The sequence below is a fragment of the Carya illinoinensis genome, chromosome 7 (genome assembly GCF_018687715.1).
Source record: "Carya illinoinensis cultivar Pawnee chromosome 7, C.illinoinensisPawnee_v1, whole genome shotgun sequence".
NCBI lineage: Eukaryota > Viridiplantae > Streptophyta > Magnoliopsida > Fagales > Juglandaceae > Carya > Carya illinoinensis.
This window is the reverse complement of record NC_056758.1, coordinates 32,777,853-32,792,699: the sequence shown is the minus strand read 5'-3', so window position 1 is coordinate 32,792,699 and position 14,847 is coordinate 32,777,853. Positions and strand designations below refer to the sequence as shown.

The 14,847-nt window shown below is 40.5% G+C and overlaps 2 protein-coding genes across 2 annotated transcripts; one reads left to right on the top strand and one right to left on the bottom strand.

The window, feature by feature from the left end:
• The first annotated feature begins 308 nt into the window (after positions 1 to 308).
• On the top strand, positions 309 to 6,677 carry LOC122315870 (probable cellulose synthase A catalytic subunit 5 [UDP-forming]). The gene is made up of 14 exons (XM_043132144.1): positions 309 to 1,006; positions 1,165 to 1,360; positions 1,458 to 1,663; positions 1,747 to 1,855; positions 2,017 to 2,191; positions 2,536 to 2,802; positions 2,886 to 3,231; positions 3,312 to 3,449; positions 3,533 to 3,658; positions 3,739 to 3,951; positions 4,078 to 4,357; positions 4,780 to 4,976; positions 5,066 to 5,416; positions 5,534 to 6,677. The coding sequence occupies exons 1-14, from the start codon at positions 926 to 928 to the stop codon at positions 6,116 to 6,118; spliced, it is 3,270 nt and encodes a 1,089-aa protein (XP_042988078.1). The 5' UTR covers positions 309 to 925; the 3' UTR covers positions 6,119 to 6,677.
• A 1,310-nt stretch (positions 6,678 to 7,987) lies between these two features.
• Positions 7,988 to 13,557, bottom strand: LOC122315871 (DNA ligase 1). The gene is made up of 3 exons (XM_043132145.1): positions 12,349 to 13,557; positions 11,362 to 12,048; positions 7,988 to 8,960 (listed from the first exon to the last, which is right to left on the bottom strand). Exons 1-3 carry the CDS (start codon positions 13,360 to 13,362, stop codon positions 8,376 to 8,378), a joined length of 2,286 nt encoding a protein of 761 aa, XP_042988079.1. The 5' UTR covers positions 13,363 to 13,557; the 3' UTR covers positions 7,988 to 8,375.
• Positions 13,558 to 14,847: the final 1,290 nt, after the last annotated feature.

Sequence of the window (14,847 nt, the reverse complement as noted above, 5' to 3'; positions counted from 1 at the left end):
ACCTGTGACGATGTTACGTTTGTACTTTTTAAAGTTTAAACCATATAGTAAATACATATCACCGACAGTCTGTTTTATGAGTTAGATGTTACTGTTGAACGTAATGTCTTCGTAATAGTTAATTGATACAGTAGCTGTGTCGGCGGAGGCGTTGTCGGTTTGGATAAAAGAAAAACAGAGAGAAAAAGATGCTTAAACAGAAACGAGTGGCCACAAAGAAAGTTGCCGAGGCTGAGAGAGAGAGGGAGAGAGAGAGAGAGAAGGGGGGGGGGGGGGGGGGCAGGGCAAAGCGGTTGGGTAATAATTAAATGAGCTGCTGGGAGTGTTTATTTTATTGATTAATTTTCCTTTTTTTTTTTGTAAGTGTAATTTTGCTGATGTGATAATAATTGGAGTCGATTGGTTTTAGGCAAGAGAACCCATGCAGAATCGAACCAATAAAATAAGAAAGGAATAATGAATTATTGTAGTTGGAGAAGAAGATTAGATGATATTTTAGCTGATGTGATATTTTAGTTTTTGTTTTTGTTTTTTTTTTTAAGGGAAGAAAGGGAGGAACTGTTGATATTGTGATGGGAAGCGAGGAATGATAAGAGAGAGAGAAGGCAGGGCCACAAGTAGGAAAAGGAGCCCTGGCTCTTTTTGTATCGAGTAAATCAGAGAGAGAAAGCAAAAGAAAGCTTCGAGTTGAGCATCAATGGGGAGGGATACAGATTAGAGTGTAGCTTCACCGATACCGGCTCTGCCTCTTTTCACCATCTCTTTTTTGGCGGTCACTGGGAAAATGCCATTTGTTGCTCCCTCTCTGATGGGTATGTTGCCTCCCACGTTTCAAGTCTAGAGTCTAGAGAATTAGATCGTGGAGTGGACAGATCTGGGTGTTGGGAAATAAATAAGCTAGCTCGAGATTTGTGAAAGCTAAGAAATGGAAGCAAGTGCTGGGTTAGTGGCGGGCTCTCACAACCGGAATGAACTCGTTGTAATCCGCCGTGACGGTGAATCTGGCGTAAGCTCCTCTTTCTTTGTAACTAAACTTTCTTTTTCGTCGACTTCTTGTTTTGGGCGTAAGCAAAACACAGTGCCGACACCTTTGCAAGGGAATGCAAGATGGTAGACTTGAGATGGAAATATATATTTATAATTCTTTCTTTTGTGGTGGTGCAGCCGAGGCCATTGCAGCAATTGAGTGGACAAATATGCCAGATATGCGGAGACGACGTAGGCCTGACTGTGGACGGAGAGCTGTTCGTGGCCTGCAACGAGTGTGCCTTTCCCATCTGCAGAACTTGCTACGAGTATGAGCGCAGAGAAGGAAACCAAGTCTGCCCTCAGTGCAAAACCAGATTCAAGCGTCTCAAGGGTTCTTTTCGCTCTCTCTAAAATTCTTATTTTTTATTTTATTTTTTTAAAGTAATCTTGTAAAATAAAAAGTTTTAATGGGAAGAAATTCATTACAGGGTGTGCTAGAGTCGAGGGCGACGAAGAGGAAGATGATATCGATGACTTGGAGAATGAATTCAATTTTGATGCGAGGAATAAACAGGACATGCACCGTGCTTTTTTCTCCGATGCAATGCTTCACTATGGCCGTGCCTCCGATTCCGATCTCCCTCATGATCTTCATTCTACACCCCAAGTTCCTCTCCTCACTAACGGTCAAATGGTACCCCCATTACTATTCCGATATCTCTTCACGGCCTCTTCGTTTATTGTAACGCTCTAACGCTCGTAGAGTTGTCGGTGCAGATTGATGATATTCCTCCTGAACAACATGCTTTGGTCCCTTCATTCCTGGGGGGTGCTGGTGGAGGCAAACGGATTCATCCTCTTCCTTTCTCAGATCCTGCTCTTCCTGGTAATTCCCAATTAGCTTTACTCTCCCATACCAGTTTCACCTTTATTCTAATGCTCCCGTCACTGCCAATTCCACTCACATGTATCCCCTCTCGGATTGTTTTTGTTTCCATTAATGGAAAACTTGGAAGATTCACCATAAATTCTCTTCCCAATTGGCAGTGCAACCCAGGTCCATGGATCCTTCCAAAGACTTGGCTGCTTATGGCTATGGCAGTGTTGCTTGGAAGGAAAGGATGGAGAGCTGGAAGCAGAAACAAGACAAGCTGCAGATGATGAAGAATGAAAATTCCGGAAAAGGTTGGGACCCTGAAGGGGATGGCCCAGATCTACCACTGTACGTGCCCCTTGAAACTTTGCTTCTTTCTGATCCAATTGAGTGAAATTTGCATCTCGCATTTTCTGATATAACCACTTGGGGTACAAGTTCTTTGTTTTTTTTTATAAGTAAATATATCAATGCATTAAAATTCTATAAAGCTCTGTAAAGCTCTAAGCGGCTAAGCCTTGAGCTAAAATTCTGATGCTTTCAAAGTTGAATTCTGATGGTTAAAGTGACTGCATTACTGTTAGTCCGCTCGAACTTGCACTACACTTTGAGTAATAAAAAATTTCTAATTGCAAATTCCCCAATCATTCCTAATCGTGGGAAGTTAATGATTTTTTTTGCGCACGGATCAGCATGGACGAGGCAAGACAACCATTGTCTAGAAAGTTGCCTATTCCATCAAGCCAAATCAATCCTTACCGGATGATCATCATAATCCGACTTGTGGTTCTTGGATTCTTCTTCCATTATCGAGTCATGCATCCTGTGAATGATGCATATCCGTTGTGGCTTGTGTCTGTAATTTGTGAGATCTGGTTCGCGCTGTCATGGATTCTTGATCAATTCCCCAAGTGGCTCCCTATTGATAGGGAAACTTATCTCGACAGGTTGTCCCTTAGGTAAGAAAACTGACCACTTTCAACTCGATTATTGTCAAAGTTTGGCACTATTTACATCCCCTATGTCTCTCCCTGTTTGTCAGGTATGAGAAGGAAGGCCAACCTTCTCAACTTTGTCCAGTTGACATATTTGTGAGTACTGTTGATCCATTAAAAGAGCCTCCTCTGGTGACAGCAAACACAGTTCTTTCCATCCTTGCAGTGGATTACCCTATTGACAAGATCTCATGTTATGTTTCTGATGATGGTGCTGCTATGCTGACATTTGAGGCACTTTCAGAAACATCTGAGTTTGCAAAGAAGTGGGTCCCTTTCTGTAAGAAGTTCAGCATTGAGCCACGGGCCCCTGAATTTTATTTTGCTCAAAAGATGGATTACCTTAAAGATAAAGTGCTCCCATCTTTTGTAAAGGATCGGAGAGCGATGAAGGTAATAGCTGTGACATGTTTGGTTATAAATGGTACTCCTTGCCAAGCACATGCTTAATCTTTTACTCGATCACATTGCAGAGAGAGTATGAAGAGTTTAAAGTTCGAATCAATGCTTTGGTAGCCAAGGCCCAAAAGGTCCCAGAAGAAGGGTGGACAATGCAGGATGGGACTCTGTGGCCTGGAAATAATGTCCGAGATCATCCAGGGATGATTCAGGTACATGAACTTTACTTTTCTTTTTGTACAATTCTCGTTATGAGCAATTCTGGCATAAAAACATGTTTTGCAATCCTTTATAGGTTTTTCTTGGTCAAAGTGGAGGGCATGACACGGACGGAAATGAATTACCACGCCTGGTGTATGTCTCTAGGGAAAAAAGACCTGGGTTTAATCACCACAAAAAGGCCGGAGCAATGAATGCTTTGGTATGTATTCTGAAAGAAGCCTTTTCTCAACTTCATGCACCTTCTGTGATCACAAACTGATCTAGATGTTTGTCAAACAGGTCAGAGTCTCTGCTGTGCTAACAAATGCTCCTTATCTGTTGAACTTGGATTGTGATCACTACATCAATAATAGCAAGGCTCTTAGAGAGTCAATGTGTTTCCTGATGGATCCCTTGCTTGGAAAGAGGGTGTGCTATGTGCAGTTCCCACAGAGGTTTGATGGTATTGACAGGCATGATCGATATGCTAATCGGAACACTGTATTCTTTGATGTAAGCATGCACTTCTGTACGCATTCATACTGATTCTATTTCTTCTGCGGTCTAACATGTAAGCATGCACTGCACTCTTTGTTCACCTACTTGTGCAAAATCTAATACACAACTCTTCAATTCCAGATTAACATGAAAGGTTTGGATGGCATCCAAGGACCTATATATGTTGGGACTGGATGTGTCTTCAGAAGGCAGGCGTTCTATGGTTTTGATGCTCCTAAAGCAAAGAAGCCACCAACCAGGACTTGCAACTGTTTGCCGAAGTGGTGCTGTTGTGGTTGTCTTTGTTCTGGGACAAGGAAGAAGAAGAAGACTAACAAACCTAAATCTGAGATGAAGAAGAAAAACTCTGGCATGGGAGCACCTGTGCGTGCTTTGGAGGGTATTGAAGAGGGGATTGAAGGTAACTTAGCTTTTTAAAACGAGTTCTTCTTTTTGTCACCCAGTGCCTACTACATAGTATAGTTTTAGCCCCGGTACAGAACATTACCAGTTGGTGTAACTTAAGCTCTAGCAAAATGCTTCACCTGATTCTAACAGGCAAAGTCAAGGACAATCCTTTGTATTTTCCATACGTGGTCTTTCAGAAAAGTAAGGTCTTGGATGGTTGTAAGGGAGAAGTTAAATGTAGGACGTGTTTCTTTTGGCGCTGGGGTCAGATTGAGAAGGTTTACTGAAACTTTCTGTATCATTTACCCAAGTAGTGGGTTTTGCTGGCCATGTTAACTGCTTCTATCAAAAAAGGTTCTCCAGAGATTTATTACCGTGTTATTGTCCCATAGGCTCAATTGTCTTGTTTTTTAACTTGGAAGAACTTGTATGCAGGAGTTGAAGGTGAAAATTTCACTCTGATATCTGGGCAGAAGTTGGAAAAGAAGTTTGGACAGTCTTCTGTGTTTGTTGCATCTACTCTGCTAGAGGACGGCGGGACACTGAAAAGTGCTAGCCCAGCATCTCTGCTTAAAGAAGCCATCCATGTCATTAGCTGTGGCTATGAAGATAAAACCGAATGGGGAAAAGAGGTAACAGCAAAGTTTGAGCTCACATCTTCACTTGACACTATCCTTTTAGTCTTTGAATTTGTCTCATCTGAGATTTTCTTGCAATCCAGGTTGGCTGGATCTACGGTTCGGTTACAGAGGATATATTGACAGGTTTTAAAATGCATTGCCATGGATGGAGATCAATATATTGCATCCCTGACAGGCCTGCATTTAAAGGATCAGCTCCCATTAATCTCTCTGATCGTCTGCATCAAGTCCTTCGATGGGCCCTTGGTTCGGTTGAAATATTTTTGAGCCGGCACTGTCCTCTCTGGTATGGATATGGAGGAGGTCTGAAGTGGTTAGAGCGCTTGTCTTATATAAATGCTACTGTATATCCATGGACTTCGATTCCCCTTCTTGCATATTGTACACTACCTGCTGTGTGCTTGCTCACAGGAAAATTCATCACTCCTGAGGTATGAATTAAATATGCCTGGTTGCTGAGACAAAGGATTGCTTTGATTTTGATGTTACAAAACCCAACTTAAGAAATATATGCAATAAATTTATTAGTTTTGCGTTTCATATTGCAGCTCAGCAACGTTGCTAGCTTGTGGTTTCTGTCTCTTTTCATTTGCATCTTTGCGACGGGTATACTGGAAATGAGATGGAGTGGAGTTGGCATTGATGAGTGGTGGAGAAATGAGCAGTTTTGGGTGATTGGAGGAGTTTCATCGCATTTATTTGCAGTGTTCCAGGGGCTTTTAAAGGTTTTAGCTGGTGTGGATACAAACTTCACCGTGACATCAAAAGCAGGGGACGATGAAGAGTTCTCAGAGCTGTACGCATTTAAGTGGACCACTTTGCTGATACCACCGACAACATTGCTAATAATAAACCTCATCGGTGTGGTTGCAGGAGTCTCCAATGCAATAAATAATGGGTATGAGTCTTGGGGGCCTCTGTTTGGTAAGCTATTCTTTGCCTTCTGGGTGATTGTTCACCTCTATCCTTTCCTCAAGGGTCTGCTGGGTAGGCAGAACAGGACTCCCACGATTATTATTGTCTGGTCAATTTTGCTTGCTTCCATCTTCTCCCTCTTGTGGGTTCGTATCGATCCGTTCTTGGCCAAGTCGAATGGTCCTCTTCTAGAAGAATGTGGATTGGACTGTAACTAGGAGCAGCATCGGCGATAGCTTGCTAGATAATTTATGGTTGGATTGATGATAAAACCAAGAGATGATGTCTTTGGTGTAATGGAGCCTGCGAGCTGTAGATGAATTGGGTGTATGGGTGTGGATACCTCGTTTCAACTCCTCCCTTCTCTCTTTGGTAGATGGAAATTCCGACAGGATCAAAGGTGAGGCTTGGTGCTGTTTGTAAGCTTTGTGGGTTGTTGTTGACTGTTGGGAACAGCCACTACAGTCTCCTGTCATTCTTTATTATTGGTGTGATTTATACGGGAGGAGGAGGTCCGGTAATCCTCTGGCTGTGTATTATTTATTGTCACGGTCTCTCTCTCTCTCCCTACCTCTCTCTCTCTCTATTTGATTCACAATAAGAGTGGCCATGTCCTGCTGCATGTAACTACAGAGGCAGACAAACTTATGGGACAGAACTAAATGGGCGGGGCTTTAATGTGCTCTTTTATGTTACCGTTGCCACTAAATGTAGCTATTTTATGGGCCGAACAGTGTATAAAAAAAAAAAACTCAAAAATGTTCCATTTGTGTCCAATTGAAATCTCATACGATCAGCTTCGAATATAATTCGCCACATGTTGCCAGACTCTTCTGTTCCATGCAGACCTGATCACGAGCCTCAAAATCCACCCCCAGCCAAAACAAGGAAGAAAGAAGATCATGTGTCGGGACCTAGGGTGGCGTCACATTACTTTCAGTGGTCAGGGTATGGACCACCTGTTTTTCAAACACCATAAAAGCTAGGATTCGGTGCCGGATAAGGTAGAATTCGAGTACAAATCCAGCTATGTATTTTGTATGGGAGGATTTGCATTCAAATCCAGATCTCAGCAGCCCATCTAAACCTGACAAGTTTTTTCCCACTTTTTAAGCCACTAACGAACAAATACCAGTGAATAGGAAACAAACAACTGGAGGATTATGCAAGATTGAGACCGGACAGGTTGAATACTGACCAAAAGGCAGGTTGGAATTAGCAAGTAGAGTTGCCCTCTTCTTTTGCTTTCCTTTCCCTTTTTTTTTAAAAAATTTTTTGTTAAAAGAGGGAAGAGTTACCCTCAAGACTCCAAGAGTAAGTCTTACACAACCTGGCCTCACCTCCAAAAGAAACGAAGAGGAGAAAAAATTAAAAAGGACTTCATCAAATGAACGTCCATGAAAAAAACATATAACGATCCATCAAAGACCACCATTCCCCAGGATATCACGGTCCATATATTAAGATAAGTGTGACATTTTGGATTGCAGGTTGGACAATTTTGTTTCGACGTGTTTCATTAGTGCAAATCGGTGACAGTGGCTGGTTGGTGACAGAATGGTGATTTTGTCCCCACCAATCAACCTAAGGATATTCGACCAAATCTTGTTGGTGGTCCTGCCCGGTTTGGCTTATTAAGGGGCGACTGATAACCGTCTGGATTCCATCTAACAATCCCGTCAGCTTGAAGGAATCTTAAAGGGATTGCTAAGGTTGTGTTCTAAAGAATGCAAAACATTGGGATCAAAAGGAGTGGTTTCTCGTGCAAAGGTCTTGGGTTAGTTTCCGAACCAAGATTACCAGGAGCCAGAGTCCTACTTCAGACAGATCTGATGAAGCATCACCCTACACCAAAGGACAATCAATTGCAAGAGATAAGTTCGGGTTTTAATCTCAAACAAAGAAGAAAGTTCTGATACTGATATGAATTTGAAAACAACATACGCAAGCACCTTGAAGTTCAGCCGCGTATTAGGTGAGATGTAGCCGGAGACGTGAAAGCACTTCCGCTAAAAAAGATGAAAGAAAAGTAGTGCAAGTTGACAGGAATGAAATAAGAGATAGACTTGTCTAATTATCCAATCTCATTCACCAAACAAACAAATTAAAAATTTCATATTGCAAAACAATGTTATGAAGTACACAATATATTGCAGAAAGTACTCAACCATAAATAAAGATAGCAGAGAAAATCATTTCAAAAATAAAGATGACAATAGATAGAGGATCTAGATCCCAAACCTGTAGTCATCAAAATTGAATCAATCCACAATATGTGAAGTCTCAAGGGCATCCAAAGAATATTGGACATATCACCTGCAACAGAAAGGACACAACCATCCACAGCTGGCCTTGTAGTTTCAGCTTCTCGTAATTTCAGCTTCTCATTATTTCCAAAATTTGGATTATCTTTATACATCAATAACTCTTTCTATTGACTATCACCAAGACATCTAACTATTTCCTCACAAATCCTCATTGCACTGAAGGAGAAACAACAGCTGCCAGTTCTGCTAGCTGCTTTCTCCCAAGGTTAGATACAAGTTCCATCGATATGAAATGGCTTGGTAAATTTTCAAACTCTGCCACCTTGAAATTGTAGATTGGTTGAAGCTTTTTAGCTTCAGAGTCTGCTGTTTCAGCCTCAGCAAGTAGAAGGTTGGCTTCTTCAAGGTCACCCAACTCTAGAGCAGCAGCTCTTTCAGCTGTTGCAGCACCAGCTATTAAAAGCAATCTATGGAATCTAGCCATTGCTACCTCTTTTTCCTTGGATAAGATCAGGCTCTCTGTCTCCTGCAACCTGTTAACAGTGTCTGTAATCTCTTCCTCCAGCTTCTTAAGCCCCAAGACAGCACTTTCCATGTCAATCTGTATGCCTTCCTTTTCAACACTAGATGACTTTGCCTCGGCAGCTATTCTCGCAGCTTCCTTGAAATTTCTCGCAGCGGCAGCAACTTTCTTTTCTGCTTCCAGCTCTGGGACTCTTTTTTCAATAAATAGAATCCGCTGCTTAAGGGCTGCTATATCTTGCTGGATGTTTGACTTTCTTGAAGATAGTTCCTAAACACATAGCAAAAGATCCATTCAACAAATGATGTCCCAAAAGGAGGAAAAAGGGGGGTGGGGTGAGAGAAATAGTAAGGATTAAGTGGATTGGCATATGTTCATATACCACAAAGCTGATAATTGAGTATGAACATTGATACTTGTGCCTTCTGATGCTCAAGAAAATGCACATGCACAACACCATCTCCAGCCAAACCAAACCAAGATGACAAAATTAAAAAAGAATGAAAGCATGTATATAAAGGAAAACAAACACTAATGAAACAAAATGCAATAATTATCTGGGCCAAGTTTTTTTTATCATGAAAATGCACATGCACAACACCATCTCCAGCCAAACCAAACCAAGATGACAAAATTAAAAAAGAAAGAAAGCATGTATATAATTTATCAAAAAAAAAAAAAAAAAGAAAGCATGTATATAAAGGAAAACAAACACTAACAAAACAAAATGCAATAATTATCTGGGCCAATAAATACATTGGAAGAGGATTTACTTGTCTAAGGGAGGGAGAATCACACTTATTAAGAGTACGTTATCTAATCTCCCAACATATTTTCTTTCTCTATTCCCTCTGCCTGCAGGGGTGGCAAATAGAATGGAAAAGATCTTCTATGATTTCCTTTGGGGAGGTCTAGAAGACACAAAGAAATTCCACTTGGTAAAATGGGACCAAGTATGTACTCCTTTGGCTTGCGGAGGATTGGGCTTAAGAAAACTAACAACCTTCAACAAGGCACTTGTTGGGAAATGGTTATGGCGCTATATGCATGAGGAAAATGCTCTTTGGAGGAATATTTTGGATGTCAAATATGGAAGCATCTGGGGTGGGTGGTGTACAAAGGAAGTAAGAGGTGCGTATGGAGTGGGAGTTGGAAATTTATTCGGAATGGTTGGAATGACTTCCTCGGCAACTGCAAATATGAGATGGGAAGGTAGTTTTTGGCATGACATTTGGTGCGGGGATGTAACTCTGAAAAGCGCTTTTCCTTCTCTCTATAGGATTGCACTTGATCCGGACTCCTCAGTGGCTGAGAATATGTGTAGTACTACTGAGCCTATTCATTGGTCTGTGAGTTTCACTCGCGCTGCTCAGGATTGGGAGGTGGGAGACATCACAGATTTCTACAGCATGCCATATGCACTGAAACACAGGGCAGGAAGGGAGGACAGATTAGTATGGACATGCACCGGGAATAAGAAATTCTCAGTTCGCTCATATTATAAGGCCTTGACAGCCCGCTCCCCTAATACCTTCCCTTGGAAGAGCATCTGGAGGAGCAATGCCCCTCTCAAGGTCGCTTTCTTCGTTTGGTTGGCTTCTCATGGCAAAATACTGACAATAGACAAGTTAAGAAAGCGCGGTCTAATTATAGTGGATTGGTGTTTCATGTGTAAACATGACAGTGAATCAGCGGACCACATTCTCCTTCACTGTGAAATAGTCAAGGCCTTATGGGATGAAATTCTCTCAAGACTTGGTATCGCATGGGTTATGCCAAAGAGGGTAATAGATTTATTGTACTCCTGGCAAAGGATTGGAGGAAATCGACAGATTGCCGCTGTTTGGAAAATGGTGCCGTTATGTCTAATGTGGTGCACTTGGAACGAAAGAAACAGCCGCTGTTTTGAGGATAAGGAACGCTCCCCGGGTGGTTTTAGGGATTTTTTCTTTCATACTTTGTTATTGTGGGCCTCCTCTATTGTACTAAATGGAAGGAGTTTTAGTGACTTTTATGCTACTATCCGTAGCACGTAGTTTGTAATTAGGCTTTTTCTTGTATACTTCCTGTGTACTCGGGCTTTGCCTTTTTACGTGGATCAATAAAATCTCTTTTATCTATCAAAAAAAAAAAATTATCAATTTATCACAACGTTGAAGAGATGAAACAATGCTTCTTCACCAAAAGAGCAACATCATGATGGACATTAGACAGTCTACTCTTCTTACAGCATAGGAATTGCCATGTGAAAGAGGTGAATGTTGTCTATAGCTTCAATGATGACATAAAAAAACAGTTAATCCCCTCGATGATTTCCTTGCTTAACATGAAGTCTCAGTTTCTACAAATACCGGGAAAGTCCTTGAGAAAAGACAGAACAATGATTCTTAGGGATCCAACCTCCTACAAAGGACCATTTGCTGGTGTGTCTCAATACTTTAGCAAAAGCCATTTTCCAAATTAATGGTTATTAGGTTCGGGTGTTTCACACGTTAGTTTTTAAGTTCTCAAAATACTTAAAGATCTGTAAAGACTCATTAAATCTAGGTTTCTTAAGGCGCGAAGTATGGCCGCTGATATTATAATCAGAAACATCTTCTTAGGGTACTGATAGCCAGAATAAAAGAAATCTAAGAGATCTAATATCAGAAAGTTAGCCAGAAAAATTAACCTGCAGGGAAGCTCTTGCATCGGAAATGTCCTTTTGGAGCACTTGGACATCCTCAGAAAGCTTCTCCTCAGTCTTTACAAGCCTCAGTTTATCTTCCTGGGCCTTCAAAATGGATTCCATCAGAATTTTTCTCAGCCCAACAACTTCGCGGTAAGCATTTGCTTCCTCTGTGGAAACCCTTACAAATTCCCTCAGCTTTGCACTCTTTCCCTCTTCCCGAGTAAAGAACTCATCAATTTCCTTCTTTTTCACTGATAGAGCTTCAATTTCCAAGATCATCTGAGAAAGACTTGACCTCAACTTATCATACTTTGTATCAACGTTTGATTGCATCTCCTGAAAACCAGAGAAAACGTCAGCAATCTTTTTCTCAACTGCTTGGATCTTAGAATCATTTTCTGCAATCTCCTTTTCCTTTTGTTTCACTAATTCAAGTAGTTGTTCCAGTTCGTCTGTGAGGATGTCCTTTTTTCTAAAAAGGAGTTCTTTCTCCCTCTTGTCATCTTCAATTGAATGCTCAATGGAATTAGTCAATACTTGTCGAGCTTCATCTATTAAATGTGATTCAATTTCTAACTCCATCTTCTTGACTTCCAAGGCTTCAGTTGATGAAAACCATTTGTCTGTTTCTTCCGAAGATGAAGAATGTGCTGTCTGCAAGACTAAATCTGCATTATTTGCAGCATCCTGCGAGGAAGAGCCTATTACCGTCAGGAAAATTATATTCTGACACAAATAACGTTTTGAAGAATAAGAATTTGGTACTTTATTAAGCTACCTCGTAAAAATAATGGCCAGATGTTACAAATGGATATTGGGACACTGATCAAAACTGATACCAAGTTAAACTAAAATCATTTGTGACGTAAATAGATTGTTTGCTCAGTAATTTTAATTGCTCTGGTGAGAAAAATTCTGCGCAATAGTAGAATGCCATAAAACCGTAATCTTATATTCTTAAAAGACGGAGAAGCAATGGGGACCGACCTTTGCGAAACGGTCCAGAAGCGAGATGCCTTGCTCCTCAGCAGCAATCTGGGCTTCGAGAGCCGCGTGCATCTTGGAATCAATAGCATCGGCCTCGGCTTCTGCATCTCTCAAGGCAATAAGAAAAGCCTGCTTCTCCTTCTCAGCAGCGGCAAGGCTCTCGCTAACCCGCTCTGCCTTCTCAAAGTCTTCGGCCTCACAGGCTTCTTCCAAGTCCTTCTCCAGCTCCCTGTGCTTGATAGATGCTAGATTTACATTCTCAGCAGCTTTTCTTCTCCTCCTAATGGAGTCCTTTCTGGCAGCAGATATAGAAGCCACCAATTCTCGAGCACGGTTTAACTTCTCTGAGATTTGGGCTTTAATATGCTCGAAATCTAACTCCGGGGAAGGGCTCTCCTTTTCCTTGTCAACAACAATGGCTTCTTCTTCTTCTTCTTGTTGCTCTTCTTGTTCTTGTTGTCCTTGCCGAATTTGATCATCATGTTCTATTGTTTTTTCATCCTCAGAGACCAGAGCATTGGCATCGGATCTATCAGAAGTATGAATTTGATCACTAATAGCATCGGGAGGTGAAGGAGAAGGGGCATCTCTACCGTATCCGATCCTCAAGCTAGCTCTCCTTTTCTTTCTGGAAATCTGCCGGGAGATAGGAGGGGTTACCGGTGTCGTGGCCGTCTCCATCGAAATTGGAGTAGGATCGGTATCGTTAGCAGAGGAAGGGGGCTGAGATTGAGATTGGGTCTCTGGCGGAGTGACGATGGTGAGGTCAGAGAAGAGGTTTTCGTCGAGGGGTAGAGATGACGAATATGAATACGTATGTGATGAAGATGAGGTCGATGCTGTACTTCGAACATCAATCGGAACCGGAGGACCGTGATCGTCATGATGGTCTTCTTCTTCTTCATCATCCTTTTCTTCCTCTTCTTGGTGGTCTGCAGCCAATTGGGAAGGGTTAAAGAGGACCATTCCCTCGAACAGCGAATCCATTTCTTCATCTCCCCCCTTTTGCTCCATTTTGACCTGGAAGTTCGGGTTAAAGACCGCCTCCCCACACCAACTGCCTGTTTCTTTGCCCAACTCTAAGCATGCCAGTACTCCAACTCCAACTCCTACTGTATTCCTCGCTCCTCTTCTTCCACCGATCTCTGGAGTAATTTCACACGAAAAGACGAAAGGAAACTGCAATGAACAATTGGGGCCGAATTGTACAAGGCTATTCTATCGGGCTTGAGAGTTGAGACCACCTTCGAATAGCGACAAAAACCCAACGCCCTCAGTTCTCTTTCGTGGCCTCTAACGAAATCAAGCCTTTGTTATTGAAATGGGCTTCAGACCTTGTTTCTAACCCAGACAAGATCCAAATCAAACAATGAAAATAAAGAAAAAAAAAAACTCAAATAACAAGAGTCTTTTTGTTAAATCATTTTTTAAAAATATAAATATAATTATTTGGCTCAAAATATGGATATTTATTTCAAAATTTAAACATTGATTGATGTGACACATTTCAAATGATTGACATAAAAGATTGTTGAACCCAAGATTTCAAGTTTTGTATAATTATATATTTACACATGGATTTTGATGATAACAAATGAATTCAAAGAATAAAGAAATTTCAAACTCAAGTTGTCTACACAATAGAGTCAAGCACATCAAGGAAACAAGTATGAGCAAGAAATGAACAAATTCACATTAAAATTATAGAGTAATGTTGTAAATCTCTTCAAAATTCGAAATTAGGATTAATGCTCAAAATTAATATTTTATCATAAAGCATTAAAATACATTTTGCACATGTGCATGAATATTTTTGATAATTAAATTTGAAAATTTTGAAAGATGATTGATTGTCATCTTTTACATGTGCATGCCTTGATTAAAGGGTTGAATTTTGAAAATATTAAAGATGATTGATTGTCATCTTTCACATGTACATGTTTTATTTGAATATTTTCAAAAGTAATTGATGCTTTTTTAGACTTATACAAAAGGTAGATGATTTTGTTTGAAAATTTTGAAAAGTAAAGTGTACTCATTTTGTCATATACAAAAAGTAAAAGATTAGGTTTGAATTTTTTGAAAAGAAAAGTGTGCTCCTTTTGTCATATGTAAAAAGTAAAAGATTAGGTTTGAATTTTTTGAAAAGGAAAATGTGCTCATTTTGTCATATGCCAAAAGTAAAAGATTAGGTTTGATTTTTTTTTTTAAAAATGAATGATGTTGATTTTGACAATTGAAAAAGAAGAACATTTTATTTGAATTTTTTGAAAAAGTGAATGATGTTGTTTTTGACATGTGAATCTTTTTAAATTTGAATATGAAGTCTCATATGCCTATAAATAGATCATTTGAGAGCTTCATATTTACAACACCAAGAGCATACAACATTCATTCAAAACTTTCATTCTCTCTTTTCTAAGCATTGAGCCTTAATCCTTGTTCATTTTGAGAGATATAGTTTGCACTGTATTGTTCTTATTTCACTCATTGAGGAGT